The sequence below is a fragment of the Trichechus manatus genome, unplaced genomic scaffold, assembly GCF_000243295.1.
Source record: "Trichechus manatus latirostris isolate Lorelei unplaced genomic scaffold, TriManLat1.0 scaffold00049, whole genome shotgun sequence".
NCBI classification, from domain to species: domain Eukaryota; kingdom Metazoa; phylum Chordata; class Mammalia; order Sirenia; family Trichechidae; genus Trichechus; species Trichechus manatus.
Window position 1 is genome coordinate 7,179,895 of NW_004443985.1, and position 16,255 is coordinate 7,196,149.

General features: G+C 43.0%; 1 protein-coding gene across 2 annotated transcripts in view; it reads right to left on the bottom strand.

The window, feature by feature from the left end:
- The window catches only part of CMTM8 (CKLF like MARVEL transmembrane domain containing 8), a 114,502-nt gene extending 98,253 nt beyond the window's left edge, over nucleotides 1-16,249 (bottom strand). For both annotated transcript variants that reach the window (XM_023732249.1, XM_004377353.1), the window contains exon 1: nucleotides 15,995-16,249. In XM_023732249.1, the coding sequence (XP_023588017.1) occupies nucleotides 15,995-16,141 (147 nt within the window). In that variant the 5' untranslated portion in view covers nucleotides 16,142-16,249. The remainder of the gene's footprint in view (nucleotides 1-15,994) is intronic.
- Nucleotides 16,250-16,255: the final 6 nt, after the last annotated feature.

The following is a 16,255-nucleotide window of genomic DNA, read 5'->3' on the forward strand; positions in this document are numbered from 1 at the left end:
AGGACAGAGTAGAACTGCCCCATAGGGTTTCCAAGGAGTGGCTGGTGGATTCGAACTGCCGACCTTTTGGTTAGCAGCTGAGCTCTTAACCACTGCGCCACCAGGGCTCCAGAGAAACAGACCAAGGGTCACGTGCTGAGGAGGAAGTTTAATGGCTCAGAAGCTGCACTGCCGCCAGCAGTGACTTCTGCCAATAGCCCCCAGGATAAAGCTTCAAGGCATCCAGCTGCTTTGACAAGATGTTTGCCCGGCTCAGAGGAAAGCCCATGTAGGCACTACTCTCGTTCCCACCACCCCTCTTAGTATTTCCTTTCCTCTGAAAAAGGACCAGATGCAGGTCATGTGATGAGAACCCGTATTCACGGCCAGAGGCACAGGGATTCTCGCTTAAGCTGAGCCAACAGTCTCCCACCACCAATGCACACATCTACAATTACAGACGGACAACCAGGAACCACCAAGTGATTAAGGAAAACAGCCACGTGAGAAGCAACAGACTCAACAAACAGAAGTAGCCCCTCAGTAAACAAAAGCTTCAATATACTGAATATTCTTCTTTTTTTTTAATTGTGTTTTAGGTGAAAGTTGATACTGCAAATTAGCTTCTCATTCAAAAATTTATACATAAATTGTTTTGTGACACTGGTTGCCATCCCTGCAATGTGTCAGCACTCTCCCCCTTTCCCTTTCCACCCAGCGTCATTCATCCAGTTTTCCTGTCCCTTCCTGCCTTCTCGGCTTTGCCTTTGGGCAGGTATTGCCCACTGGGTCTCCTATACTTGATTGAACTAAAAAGCACATTCCTCGCGTGCCTTTTTATTTGTTTTATAGGCCTGTCTAATCTTTGTCTGAAAGGTGGACTTCGGGAGTGGCTTGTTCTGAGTTAGCAGGGTGTCCAGGAGCCATAGTCTTGGGGGTTCCTCCAGTCTGTCAGACCAGTAAGTCTGGTCTTCTTTTCTTTTGTGAATTTGAATTTTGTTCTACATTTTTCTCTCCCTCTGTCTGGGACCTCGATTGTGATCCCTGTCAGAGCGGTTGGTGGTGGTAGCCGGGCATCATCTAATTCTTCTGGGCTCAGGCTGGTGGAGACTGTGGCTTACGTGGTCCATTAGTCCTCTGGACTGATATTTTGAATATTCTTAAAGTGATTCAATAAAAAAGAGATTAGTCTACAGAGTAAAAGAATGTCAAACTGTTGAAAATTAAAACCATCAATTCCAAACTTAACATTTAACAAATGAGGCTGAAGAGCAGAAACATCATCAGGCGAGAGTAAGAACTTGATCCGGAGTGAAATTTCCCTAAAACTCTGCAAAAGAAAAAGAAATGAAAATATAAAAGAAAAATTAAGAGATATTAAAGATAGTTTAATCTCTCCTGGAACTTCTGGATTGAATTCAGATTTTTTTTTTAATGGAGAAAACAGAAGAACTAGATGCCCAAACAGGAGCATTTTCCCCGTGCTGAAGACAGATTTGAACCTCAGTTAGACTAAGGGCTCAAAGAACACTGAGGAAGATGAACAAAGAGATGTCCTTCTAGACACATGGTGGTGATCTCAAGACAGCGAGAAAATTCTAAAAGCTTCTCAGGAGAAAAAAACCATCTGGTTACCTAAAAGGAAACGAGAACCTTATTCCACAGAAAGATGGCTTAGATGCCACAGAGGCAAATGACACATTCTCACAGAGAACTCGAGGGAACATCAGACAGGGGCTTTCTGAGAGAAGAGCTTCACTTCTGGTCTCCCGATGCCTCCTGTGTTGGGGTGAAGACATCCTGCCGGCGCAGGGAGAGATCTCACCAGGACTCAGGAAACTCTAATTGGGGGCTTAACAATCTTCTTTTACTCCCAACCATATCAACCTGAAACTCTAGCCTAATTAGCTTGTACTGCCACAAAACAGCCTTCACAAGCCTCTTCACCCCGGTATAAGCACTACATCCCACCCACAATTTCTTGCTACAGCACCAGTGCCATCCTTCTACACTACCGTGGTGATAGAAAGGTGCAAGGCCTACTCACGCAAACCTGAGCTGCAACTAAGTTTTGGGGATGTGGATCCCATATCTACAAGGTCTGCGAGGGACTGCACCTACCAGGCCTAAGGACCACCAGGCAAGCCAACACTGGGGACTAGAAGATAATGGAGCAGTATCTTCAAAGATCTAAAGAAAAGGAATCTTAAGACCTATAATTCTATACCAACCCCATTTATACCAAATCCCACGTGTCAAAAATTGAAAAGACTTCCATCTATTATGAGATGCACAAGCTCTTTTGAAAAAAAAGTTAGGACTTTCAGAGCATAAAATGACCTGAGAAATGACCTCAATGTTCCTAGATGATAAGACTCAATATCACAAATATATCCCCTAAAATTAATTGATCAATTTAATGCAATCTCAATCAGAGCTGTAATGGGACTTAACGAACACTGATTCTAAAATTCATCTGTGAGTATAAGTGCACAAGACTAGCAAAGAATTAGTGGTCACCAGCGTCAGGAGGGAGGAAGGGATGGGGGAGTTACTGTTTATGGAGAACTGAGTTTCGGTTTAAGACGATGGAAAAATCTAACTGATTAAGGGTAGTGTTGCATAGCCGAAATAACTACTGTCAATAAGATGTACATCTGTAAAACGCTGAACTGGTAAAAGGTGTGTGACAGATATATTTACAACAACAGAAAAGGAGCAGCTGCTGAGGCTGCTTACGTACAAACACCTCACGGGATTCAGTTCCTTGGTTTGGAAGTTTCGGGTCATGGTTTTATGAGATACCCCAGTTAATTGGCCTAATACCGCGTTTAGTGTTTCTGTTCTATCTCTTAGTTCCCTGCGTAGTGCCTGGGGCCCTAAAAGCTTGCACAAGTCCATCCAAAATACAACTGGTCTCTTTTCGCCTGGAGCATCAGGGAAGAAGGAGACTCAGGAAAAGGAGGAGAAAACGGAATGGGTGGCTAACTGCCTCCATGAATGACTGCTACCTTCGCCATGAGACCAGATGGTGCCTAGCTGCCATTACTGAACATTCTGATCAAAGATTCTGTACAAGAATTCTGATCAAAAGGGAGAAAATGAAGAACAGAATTTACAATTCTCATGGAATCTAGATTTTCTGGAGCCACAGAGGCTGGATGAACCCCTCAAACTATTGCCCCGAGATAATCTTTAAACCTTAAACCAAAAATATCCCCTAAAGTCTTCTTAACACCAAACAACGGTTTCCGTTTAACTAGTAAAGGATATCTGCCTTGAGCACTGTCCTCTCTTAAGAACTATCTATATGGGATTAAACTACCAACAGCAACTGGAAAGATTAGACTGGAACGTTAGGGGGCAGTGAGTTTATGTTAATGGGGGAGGAAGAATCTGGAAAAGGAGGGTGAGAATGGTGTACAACTGGAAGAACGTAATCGATGTCACTAAGGTGTATGTAGAAATGGTTCAACTGGTGTATGTGCTGGTGTGTATATTCTCAAAAACAACAGAAATAAAATAAATTATAAAAAAATAACAAAGAAATAGAAAAATTTATATGACTTAGCCTATTGGATATTAAAATTCACCATAAAACTATGGTATCAAGAAGGTCTGGAACTGGCTCATAAAAAGGGTCAAGAAATAGTTATGCATATATGGGAATAAAATATGATAAATGGTGTTAAGACAACTGGATATCCATCCATGTGGGAAAAAAAGTGAAATGAAATCCTTACCTTTTATCATACACACAAAAAAACTTCTTACAGTTTACTGAGGTAAACAGTCTTAACACTAGAAAATTTCTCCTATGTTTTCTTTAAATGTGTAATCTTGGGGTGGGGAAGTCCTGTTTAAGCAAGATAAAGCCCAGAATGTTTAATAAAGGAACAGTTCAGATTTCATAAAAATTAAGAGGCTTCTTTTGATTAAAAATGCCAAGTTACAGATAAGAAAATTAATACCCATTGTATAAAGAAAGCTGATAAATCTATATCTTCTTTCATTATATTAATGTGTAACTGTATTCTCATTATAAAAAATTAAGTCATATAGAAATATAAAGAGTTACAAAGTGAACATCCCTGTTTAGACACAACTCCCTCTCCACATTTTGTTCCCTCCTGGGAAGTAATTTTCATTAAAGTTTTTTCCCCATCTTTTATATCTTTAAAAGATTTTTAAAAGGTAAAAAAGCTCTATTTTCTTAAATGGCTAGAAGGAGAAAACAAGCAATTAACAAAGGAAGAAATAAATGGCTAATAAACATATTTTATCATGTTATCGGGAGGGATCAGTCCCTGGAGAAGGACATCATGCTTGGTAAAGTAGAGGGTCAGTGAAAAAGAGGAAGACCCTCAACGAGATGGACTGACACAGTGGCTGTAACAATGGGCTTCAGCACAGCAACAATTGTGAGGACGGCACAGGACCGGGCAGGGTTTCATTCCATTGTGCACACAGTCACTATGAGTCGGAACCGACTCGACAGCACCCGACAACAACAACAAATATATTTTAAATGTTCAACTTTAATAATGACAGAAATGCAAATAAAAACAATTTGCTTTTTTCACATGTCCAGGGCTCCCCTTAAAATTAGTTATAGTCAACGTCCTCTCTGACTGGTGTGTGCCCATGCCAAACAGGGTTTTTTTGTTTTTAAGTATTTCCTACCTCAATCAATTTTGGCATATAGTTAAAAGAAAGTGTTAGTATTTGCAGAAACAACTGCTATCACACATTGAAACACCACTAGAGGGAATGTAAATTGGTACAAACTTTTCTGCATAACTTGGCAGTAATATCAAAAGCTTTTAAACACATATGCCAAACCTCAAAGAAGAATAAAATACTTCGAAATAAATTTTTCTTTAAAAGTGTACTGAAAACTACAATATACTGTTAAAAGAAACTAACGAAGAGCTAAATAAATGGAAAGACATCTCATGTTCACGAACTGGAAACCTTAATATTGTTAGGATGGCAGTATTCCCCCAACTGAGCTACAGATTCAACAAATTCCAAATCAAAATCCAGTTGGCTTTTTGTTTATTTATATTTTTTGCCGAAACTGACAAGCTAATTCTAAAATTCATATAAAAATTCAAGGGAACCAGGACACCCAAAACAATCTTGAAAGAGAAGAACAAAGTTGGGAAACTCATACTTCCAATTTCAAAACTAACCACAAAGCTACAATAATCAACACAGTGTGGTGCCGGCATAAGGACAGACATGCAGATCAACGCAACAGAATTGACAGCCTAGGAATAAACTGACACTTATGGTCAACTGACTTTCAACAAGGGTACCAAGATAATTCAATGGTGAAAGACAAGTGGATACACATTCAAAAGAATGAAACTGGACTCTTACCTCACACCATATGCAAACTTAACTCAAAATGGATCAAAGACCTAAATGTAAGAGCTAAAATGATAAACTCTTAGAAAAAAACAGTCTTTTAAATCTTTGTGATCTTGGATTAGGCAAAGTCTTTTTAGACATGACACCAAAATACAACGATAAGGAAAAGATACATAAGTTGGACTTCATCAAAATTAAAAATATTTTGCTCCAAGAGAGTGAAAAGACAACCCAAGGAAAGGAAGAAAAATATCTGCAAGTCATGTTTGATAAGGGACTTGTATCTCAAATATATAAAGAACACTTATGACTCAACAATAAAAGGACAAATAACCTAAGAAATGGGCAAAGGATTTGAATAGACATTTCTCCAAAGAAAATACACAAATAGCCTATAAGCACATAAAAGATGCTCAATGTCATTAGCCACTAGGGAAATGCAAACCAAAGCCACAGTGAGATATCACTTCACACTCACTAGGACAAACATAATAATAAGTGTTAGTAAGGATGTAGAGAAATTCAAACTCTCATCCATTGCTCATGGGAATGTATAATGGTGCAGCCTCTTTGGAAAATAGCTTGGTAGTTCCACCTGTTGCCATCAAGTCAATTTTGAGTCATTACAACCCCACGGGTTATACAGTAGAATTGCTCCATAGGGTTTTCTTGGCTGTAATCCTCACAAGCAGATCGCCAGGCCTTTCTTCCTTAGCACCATTGGGTGGATTTGAACTGCCAACTTTTAGGTTAGTAGTTGAGCGAAAAAGCGCAATTTGTGACACCCAGGGACCACAGAGTTACCATACGACCCAGCAATTCTACTCTACTTGTAAATACCCAAAAGAGTTGAAAAATGTATGTCCACACAACAATTTGTACATGAAGATTCAGAGCAGCATTATTCATAACAGCCAACAAGTGGAAACAAGTCAAATCTCCATTAACTGACGGATGTATAAACGAAATGTGGTATCTACCTATACAATGGAATATCATCTGGAGATAAAAGGAATGAAGTACTGATTCCCGCTACAGGGTGGATGGCCCTTGAAAACATTATATTCAGTGAAAGAAGTCAGACACAAAAGGTCACATGGTGCATGATCCCATTCATGTGAAATGTCCAGAAGAGGCCAATCCATACCAACAGAAAGATTAGTGGTTTCCAGGGACTGGCAGAGGAGGGCAACGGGGAGAATGGCATTTCTTTTGGGGATGATTAAACTGTCCTAAAATTAGACAGAGGTGATAGATGTATAACTGTGAATATACTAAAAAACCCTGAATTGTATACTTTCAAAAGGTCAAATTTATGGTACGTGAATTACATGTCAAAAAAGCATTTTTTTTTAAGCATGTGCCAAAACTCGCAAGTTGCACACTAAACGGTGGATTTTACTGTACACTTAATAAGCTTGACTTTAAAGAAGGTACCAGTTAGCAATCGCCTTCAAGTTGATTCCAACTCATGACGACCCCACGTGTGTCGGAGGAGAACTGTGCTGCACAGGGTTTTCAGTGGCTGATTTTTCGGAAGTAGATGCTAGGCTCTTCTTCCCTTTCACCCAATTATAAGAACTCATTCTTCGAGAACACTGAAGGACATACAGAAAGACTGAGCTCAAAAGATGTTTGTTATAACATTGCTAAAATCAGAAAGTCTACATATGTTGAACAGTAGGCGCCTGGGTATTTATGGAATAGCATGTGGCCGTTAAGGAGCCCTCGTGGCGCAGTGGTTAAGCACTCAGCTACTAACTGAAAGGTTGGCAGTTCGAACCCATCAACCGCTCCACGGGAGAAAGATGTGGCAGTCTGCTTTGGTAAAGATTACAGCCTTGGAAACCCTGGGGCGGCTCTCCTCTGTCCTACCGGGCGGCTATGAGTCGGTATCGACTCAACGGCACACAACGACAACAATAACATGTGGCCGTGAAGAATGTCATGAGAAATTAATCATTGACAAGGAAAGGTAACATATCAGGTCTCAGCAGGAAACTCGGCAAATTCAGATTGGGTAATCTGAGTAGAGTTTAATAAGTGTGCTATTTACGAAGCGGAGTGAAGGAAAACCACGGGCAACAGCGCAGTAGCTGCGCACTTGTAGGTGGCGGGGGAGGGGGATGAAGAGTTACCAGCGCCAGAGACAACAGCTGTGCGCAGAGGGCTGCCACACAATAGTCTCCCACAGAGGGACACGCCAACCTGCTGAGACCCAGCCTGGAGGAATCCCATGAACAGCACCCGGACCATGCCCTCCTCTCGCCCTGCTCTCCTGCTGATGCCACCATGGGCCCATCCAGCGGGACAGCAGAGGAGCCCTCGAGACAGGTCAGCCTCCAGGGTAGGGGGCAGGGTGCAGAAAGGGCGAGGGAATCTGGAGGGACACGAGGAAGATATCCAGCACAGATGGTCACAGCAGTAAATAGTTTACAAAAAAAAAAACAAAAAACCGTTGCAGTTGAGTCAATTCTGACTCACCGCGACCCTATAGGACAGAGTAGAACTGCGCCATAGGGTTTCCGAGGAGTGGTTGGTGGATTTGAACTGCTGACCTTTTTGGTTATCAGCTGAGCTCTTAACCAATGTGTCACCAGAAAAGAAAAACCAAACCTGTTGCCGTCGAGTCGATTCCGACTCACAGTGACCCTACAGGACAGAGTAGAACTGCTCCATGGGGTTTCCAGGGAGCAGCTGGTGGATTCGAACTGCTGACCTTTTGGTTAGCAGCGAGCTCTTAACCACTGTGCCACCAGGGCTCCAATAAATAGCTCACAAGTGACCATATTTTTGTAAAAATTATAGTTAAGCTATATACGCAGTGGAGCCCTAGTGAAGCTCATCTGCTAATCAAAAGGTCGGCAGTTCGAACCCACCAGCAGCTCTGTGGGAGAAAGATGTGGCGGTCTGCGTTCATAAAGATTACAGCCTTGGAAACCCTATACGGCAGTTCTATTCTGTCCTATAAGGGTTGCTATGCATTGGAATGGACTATGATGGCAGTGGGTTTGGTTTGGTTTAATATAACCACTGAGGAAATTCGGGATCAATTTACTCCAAGGAGTAAAGAGTGGTTTTTCAAAGTTTCTCAAAGTTCCTCAGCAGTCAGTAGGGCACTTCTTCATTGGTGGGGACTGTCCCAGGCATTTCAGGGCATTCAGCATCCTGGCCCAGTGCCCTAAACACCGGTAGAAATCCCAATCATTACAATAACCAAAAATAAATAAATAGATAGATAGATTAAAATCGCTAGCCACACCTGTTAGGAACCACTGTGGGGCTAGAATTAAAGTTTTTGTTTTTTTTCAACCTGCATTTTTCTACAAAGAATATGCATTGCTTTCGTGAAATGGAAATCATCCTCTATTTTTTAAAAGAACTCACCAGAACAATTTAGGTTCCAGCTCTCCGTAAACCCTGTTCGTCCTTCCCCGACTAAGTTTGTTCACGACACAGTAAGGAAATGAAAGATGACTTCACATTATCACCTGGACGCTAGAATTCATTTTGAAGTCACCAATAACAGGATGGGCGCAATTCACTCAGCTTCTCAGCTTCTCGCAAATCACTTTTATTCTTTAACTACTGGCGATTGTTAGGAGATCACAGCATCCTACAATTCACAAGTCAAGTACTGGATTGCTGTTACCTTGTTGAAACTTTCAAAGGAAGGAAACTACCACTATTTGGTTTCAATGTGATGCTACCTCGGCAGAGCCTAGAGCGTTCTAGTATTTATACCTACTCCCCTCTCAGCCCTGAGAGAAAACCAGGGCAGGCGATCTGGACAAGGGATTTGGGGAAACACTGTGTTTTGCTCCCTGTATTATTTCCCTTTCCCCAGGTCCATGCAGGAAGTCAGGTTCTTAGCAGCTCTGTCTCAGGATTTTGTTTTTACAGGAAGAACGGGGCATTCAGCGGTGGTGGGGGAGGATACAGCTTAATGTCAGGGTTGACAGAGCAGTAAATTGAGCCCTGCACCCCAGATAATCAGTGATACCACATTTCACTGCAGCCAGGAAACCCTCCATGGTGAAGTGCACCCTAATTTCAGATATTAAAACATAAACAAAAAAGTATTTTAGAGTTAATGGAACATAGTATATCATTTAAGGTGATCCTTAATTTTTTAATTTTAAGACTTCTTCTAATTTTTAAAAAAAAAACATGTTTTTAGTTTTAATAGGCTCACACTGCTGACCACAGTTTAAACCAGTAGACCTTTGGAGAGGAACAACTTTGAATACGTAGCAAAACCCTTAAGCTTGCATACACTTTGACTCAACAATTCTACTTTAAGAAATTTCTCCTCAAGAAAATGACTGAACAATTGTAAAATGGTACAACCACTAGGGAAAACGGTATGGCACTTTCTCAGAAAGCTAGAAATAGAAATACTTTATGATCCAGCAATCCCACTCCTAGGAACATGTCCTAGAGAGAGAAGAGCCGTCACACGAATAGACATATGCACACCCATGTTCACTGCAGCATTACTCACAATAGCAAAAAGATGCAAACAACCTAAGTGTCCATCGACAGATGAATGGATAAATAAATTATGGTACATACACACGATGGAATACTACACAACAATAAAGGGTCCGAGCAACATCTTATAACACGAATGAATCTGGAGGGTATTATGCTGAGTGAAATAAGTCAATCACAAAAGTACAAATACCGTATGATACCACTTTTATAAAAAGTTAAGAACAAGTTTACACACAAAGAAAGCAACACTCTTTGATAGTTAACTGGGATGGGAAGAGGAAGGAGAGAGAATCACTTATTAGATACTAAACGTGTTAATTCTGGGGAAGGGAAAGGCAATACACAATGTGGTGGAAGTTAGCACAACAGGACCAGACAAACACAGACACTAAGAGGTACGCACGAATGAAGGACTACGGTAACTACTGGAGCCCTGGTGGCGCAGTGGTTAAGAGCTCGGCTGCTAACCAACAGGTCAGCAGTTTGAATCCACCAGCTGCTCCCTGGAAACCCTAGGGGGCAGTTCTACTCTGTTCTATAGGGTTGCTATAACTCAGAATCGACCCGACGGCAACGGGTTGAGTTTGGTTTTGACAGTAACTACTATCCCGTATACAATCCTGGAACAACAGTTAATAACAACCCAAAATTTGTGAGTGGCTACATAGGTAGATATGTATGCTATACAGATGGAGAGGGCCTATGGGAGGGCATGCGAGTGCATTTTTGGGTATTGTTGTGGGGATTTGTACATACATATTTATATGTATTGCATGTATATTCACATATATAATAGAGCACATGGGGGCACAGCTATGGAATCTTCTTGGACATATCCAAACACCTTGTGGGACTAAGTTACTGGGCTTGAAGGCTAAAAGACCAGAGTCTCAGGGGACATCTAGGTCAATGGCATAACATAGCTCATAAAGATAATATTCTACATCCTAGAGTGGCAAGTAGCATCTGGGGTCTTAACAGCTTTCAAGTGGCCATCTAAGATACACTATTGGTCTCTTCCTGTCTGGAGCAAAGGAGAGTGAAGGAAACCAAAGACTCAAGGAAACAATTAGTCCAAAAGACTAATGGCCCCCAAGAACCACAGCCTCCTCTAGCCAGAGACCAGAAGAACTAGATGGTGCCCGGCTACCACTACTGACTGCTTTGACCAGGAACACAATAGAAGGTCATGGTTAGAATAGGAGAAAAATGTAGAACAAAACTCAAATTCATAAAAAAGACCAGACTTCATGGAATGCTAGAGACTGGAGGAACCTCTGAGACTTTCACCATGAAACACCCTTTTAACCTGGAACGGAAGCCTCTCCCAGAGGTCACCTTTTTGCCAAATAATAGACAGGCCTATAAAATAAACAATAATACCTGTGAGGAATGTGCAACTGAGAACAATTGACTATATGAGACCAAACAGGCAACATTTGCCCAAAAGCAAAGATAAGAAGGCAAAGAGGGGCAGGGAAACTAGAGGGATGGAAACGGGGAGGCAGGGTGGAAACCGGGAGAGTGCTGACACATTGCGGGGACGGCAACCAATGTCACAGAACAATGTGTGTATGCATTGTTGAATGGGAAACTATTTTTCAAAAACAACAAAAAATGACTGGCAAATGTGGAAAGATGGACAAAGAAGATTTCTATGGCACTTGGCTGTATTAGCAAAGCCTGGACGCATGCTAGTCTTAAAACAGAAGACCGAGGAAATCAAACGTGCTATTTCCTTATGACAGAAAACTCTTATAAGAATGAGAGAGAGCTGAGACCCTGAAGAATGTTCATGATATCGTAAGTGAAAACTGCAGGTTACAAGCCAGTAAGAACAATCATTAAAACATAAGAAGAAAAGAAAATCTGTGCATAGGAAAAGGAGTTTCAGAAAGAACTGAGAAAATGAAAAATAAAAATCAAATTGACGATAATCGCCTTAAACATACATGAGTTTTCCTGATTGAGAGAATATACCAGGTCCCCAGCATAATGGATGAAAACAGTCTCATCTAGGCACATCGCTGTGATATTTAAGATCTCTGGAAGACAGGAGATTCTACATGCTTCCAGTGAAGAAAGGATCAAGAATCAGAATAGCTAAAGGACAATAAAGGAATATTTTCAAACTTTTGAAGAAAAACAATTTCCAATCTAACATTCTTTACCTAGCCAAAGTATGAACTCTGTATAACAGTAGAATCAAGACATTTTCAAAGATGCAAGGACTCGATTTATGTGTGCATCCCTTCTCAGGAACCTACTGGAGGCTGTGTGTCCCCACCAGTGAAAGCAAGCCAAGACAGCAAGGACACTGGACGTGGGAAGCAGGGGACCCAACACAGGAGAGACAGAGGGGAAGAGAATCCCCAGGCTGATGGTGCAGGAGATCCCAGGCGGTCAGCTGTGCCGCAGGCAACCTGGCCAGGTGGGGCAGGTGAGGCTCCAGGGAGGGTTGGTTACGAGGCTGACTCTGATAGAATACCCAACGTGTCTCAGCCTCCCAAGAGGAGATTTAGACAACTGGGATTATATTAGCGGCTAAATATCCAGAGAACGAAAGAAATAGAAAAGAGAGAGAATTACTAACTAGAAAAAAAAAAACAAAAAAAAATTGGGCAGGAAAGGAGAAGCTCCTCTAACTACTCGGTGGTTCAGCTGTGAACAGTATCTACAGCATCATCAGGTCAGCACAGGCTAATGACCTCACCCAAATCACCTCATGACCACAGAGAGACAAGAGATGTTGGGGGTGGGCGGTGGGGGGTGGGAGGCGGTCCAAGAGAGCTAAAGCCTCATTCATGGTGGAGAGGCAATGGGTAACTCTTATAATTAAAATAAATAAATCACCCCAGACACCCTTTTAGCTCAGTGGTGAAGTCACTCCCAAGGTTCACCGTTCAGCCGGGGATTGGACAGCCCCATAAAACCAAATGGGACTAATGAGGCACAGCAGTCCACGGACAAGGACTAGAAGGCAGAAGGGGACAGGAAAGCTGGTGATAGGGAACCCAAGGTTGAGTAAAGACAGTGCTGACATGTAGTGGGGTTGTTAACCATTGTCAAAGGGCAATATGTGTACAGTTTAATGAGAAAGTATTTTGTTCCGTAAACCTTCATCTAAAGTGAGAATAGCAGCACAACTGGAAGAACGTAATCAATGTCACTGAACTGTATGTAGAAATTTATGAAATAGTATATCTTGGGCTATGTATAGTTTCACCGAAAAAAAAAGTCCGCCAAGGTCGAGAAGGGAGAGTGTTGACATGTGGTAGGGTTGTTAATCAATGTCATAAAACAATATGTGTACTGACTGTTTAATGAGAAACTATTTGTTCTGTAAACCTTCACCTAAACTACAATAATTTTTTTCTTTTTAACTCAAGGAATAGCAATATAAAGCAGTCCTGGGTGGTGCAAATGGTTAAGTGCTCAACTATTAACCAAAAGGTTGGCAGTTCAAACCCACCCAGAGGTGCCTGGAAATCTGCTTCTGAAAGGTCACAGCCCTGAAAACCCTGTGGGGTACAGCTCTACTCTGCACACACGGTGTTGTCGTAAGTCGAGATAGGCTGGAAGGCAACTGGTTTGGTTTTGGTTTGGTATTCAACTCTCTTAAGAGATTTGAACATGGCTCTCTCTGGTTACGGAGATAGTGAAGAGAAACTTATGTTTCTGCCTATAGGACTATTTGATTCTTTAAAACATGTGTGTATACAAGGTTGAGTAAGGATACTGTTGAGGTGTTGTGAGATTGTTAACCACTGTCATAGGGCAACATTTGTAGTAACTGTTAAATGAGAAACTATTTTGTTCTGCAAGCCTTCATCTTAAGTGAGAATAACAGCACAATTGGAGGAGCGTAGTCAATGTCACTGAACTATGTATGTAGAAATTTTTGAAACGGTGTATCTTTGGCTGTGTGTATTTTCACCAAAAAAAAAAGGTTGAGAATTTAGAGGTTAATATGTTGTGGGGTTGTTATCCAATGTCATAAAACAATACATGTACTACTGTTTCATGAGAAACTATTTGTTCTGTAAGCCTTCACCTGAAGTACAATAAAATATAAAAAACAAAACAAAACAAACAAACAAAAAAAAAACGTGTGTATAGCTTTGTCAAAAATAAAAACTCACACTCCCAAAGTCCACCTTTCATCCAAAGATTAGACAGGCCTATAAAACAAACAGTAACACATGTGAGGAACGTGCTTCATAGTTCAGTCAAGTACATGAGACCAAATGGGCAACACCTGCCCAAACGCAAAGCCGAGAGGCAGGAAGGGACAGGAAAACGGGACTAAGGGACACAGGGAACCCAGGATGGAAATGGAAAGGGGGAGAGTGCTGACACATTGTTGGGATTGCAACCAATATCACAAAACAAACTGTCTATACATTTTAGAAGGAAAAACTAACTTATGCCGTAAACTTTCCCCTAAAGCACAAAATAAACTAAAAACTCAAAGTAGTAATAAGGTTGACTTTGCTTACACGTTTCTCCATCTTTTAAAAAAAAAAATTTCCTAAAATCTGAAGGATACATGCCAATGTATCAACAGTGCTTATTTCTAGTGATGGGATCATTTACATTTTCCTCCTTCACTTTTCTATTTTCTGAAAAAGTGTTTAATACAGAGCATATTGATCATACATCAGGAAACAGGAGGCATTTTACTTCATGCCTGGTCCAAACCCACCTCAGGGTAAACATCCCATCTCTGTCATTTTAGCTTTTGTTTGCTCTGCAGGAGCAGAGGCGGCTGCCAACTCCTTCCTTCACACAGCAATTATCTGTTGAGCTCCTGAGAGCCAGGCCCTGCACGGTGATTCTAGTACCTTTGGCTTTTGATTGGGTCTCTTGACCCAGCATCCTCTCCCCCTGAAGTTCTCAGTACTGGCTGAGGGGATCAGCTGGGGGTGGACTAAGCCAACACTTCTCACACCTTCCATGCACAGGAACCACCTGGGGGCTGAATCAGTAGGTCTGGGGGGGGGGCTCAGAGACGCCAGAGGAGCAACCCAGGTATTGCTAAAGAGTTCTCAAAGGAACTGACCGAACCTTCCTTCCGTCACTTCTGCACCACGGTGGCTCGCATCCTCTAGCCCCAATACAGGTTAGATTTAACTTTCCCAAACGTTTAAAAACTCCACAAGCAGAAGGGCCACTGGGTAGACAGCTGGAAAGGATGTCCCTTAGCAACTAAGAACAGGGCTCTGATGACAGGCAGGCCTGGGTTTGAATCCCAGCTTCATCACCCACAGGTTAACTTACTTACCCTCTCTGGGCCTCAGTGTCTTCATACGTAAAATGGTGGTAATACTGAAAGCGCCTTCAAAGGGTAGTGCTGCTATACATGTTACATGAGGGCGTGAAGGTGTCTAAAGGGCTACACAAGACCCTGGCATACCGTGAAGGCTCAAAAAACGCGGGCCGTCGCTGGCTGTTAACCGGCTCCAGCGCTTCTCAGCCATGAAGGACTGGCTGGACTTCTGAGGAGATTACTTACACTCTCAGCCTCCTTGTCCTCTCATGGGAAAAGCCCACACGCCCTGCGTCCTCCCCAGAAACGTTCCCAGGCCTAAACCAGGATGTGCACTGCACCAGGTTAGAGACCTTTCTGGCCCTCATAAAGATTGAGGCCCTCGGAGACTTTACTCGGTGAACTTCCCCAAGCGGACTTCATTTTTACTACTAGGGAGACAATCAGGAAAAGGGAGGAGCTGCCTGCTTGCCCCCAGGTCTCCCAGAGGCGGCCGCCCACATGGAGATCAGGTGAGGTAGGCACAGGGTGTCCCTAACTTCATTAACACAAACTCACTGCCCACCAAGCATCCTGACTCCAAGACACGCGCCACCGTGAGAGCCCAGCAAGTTGGGCTCCTCTCCCAAAAGACATCCAGAGGGTTGCGACCCTCTCCCCCAAGCCAGCCCAAGCCACGCGGTGGCTGGATCTCATTCGGAGAGAGAGTCTCTGAGCTCTGCACTTTGGGAAGAAGGCGAGGCTCAGCTTCTCCTGAAGCAGGAAGGTTCCTCGAAGCCCGCCCGAGGACCTGGGCTGGCTCCACCTGCCGAGCAGCGCCGATGCACCATTGCGCCCCCCGCCTCCCGTGCCCCCGGCCCGCTGGGCACTCACGATCTCGGCCACGATGAGGAGCCCAGGCAGGGTGCGGAGGAACTCGCGGTCGTAGGAGAAGCTGCTGCTGCTGGTGGAGAAGTTCTCGGCGAAGGAGCTGGCGGTGGTGGTGACGGTGTGCGAGCGGACGCGCTGCGGCTCCTCCATCGTTGGCCCCGCCCGGGCCGGCCCCTCCCCGGGGAACCCCCGCGCCCGGCTGGACGCGCGGCCCTGCGTCCGGGGGACAGCGGTGAGTGGGAGGGGAGCGCGGCGGGCGCGGGG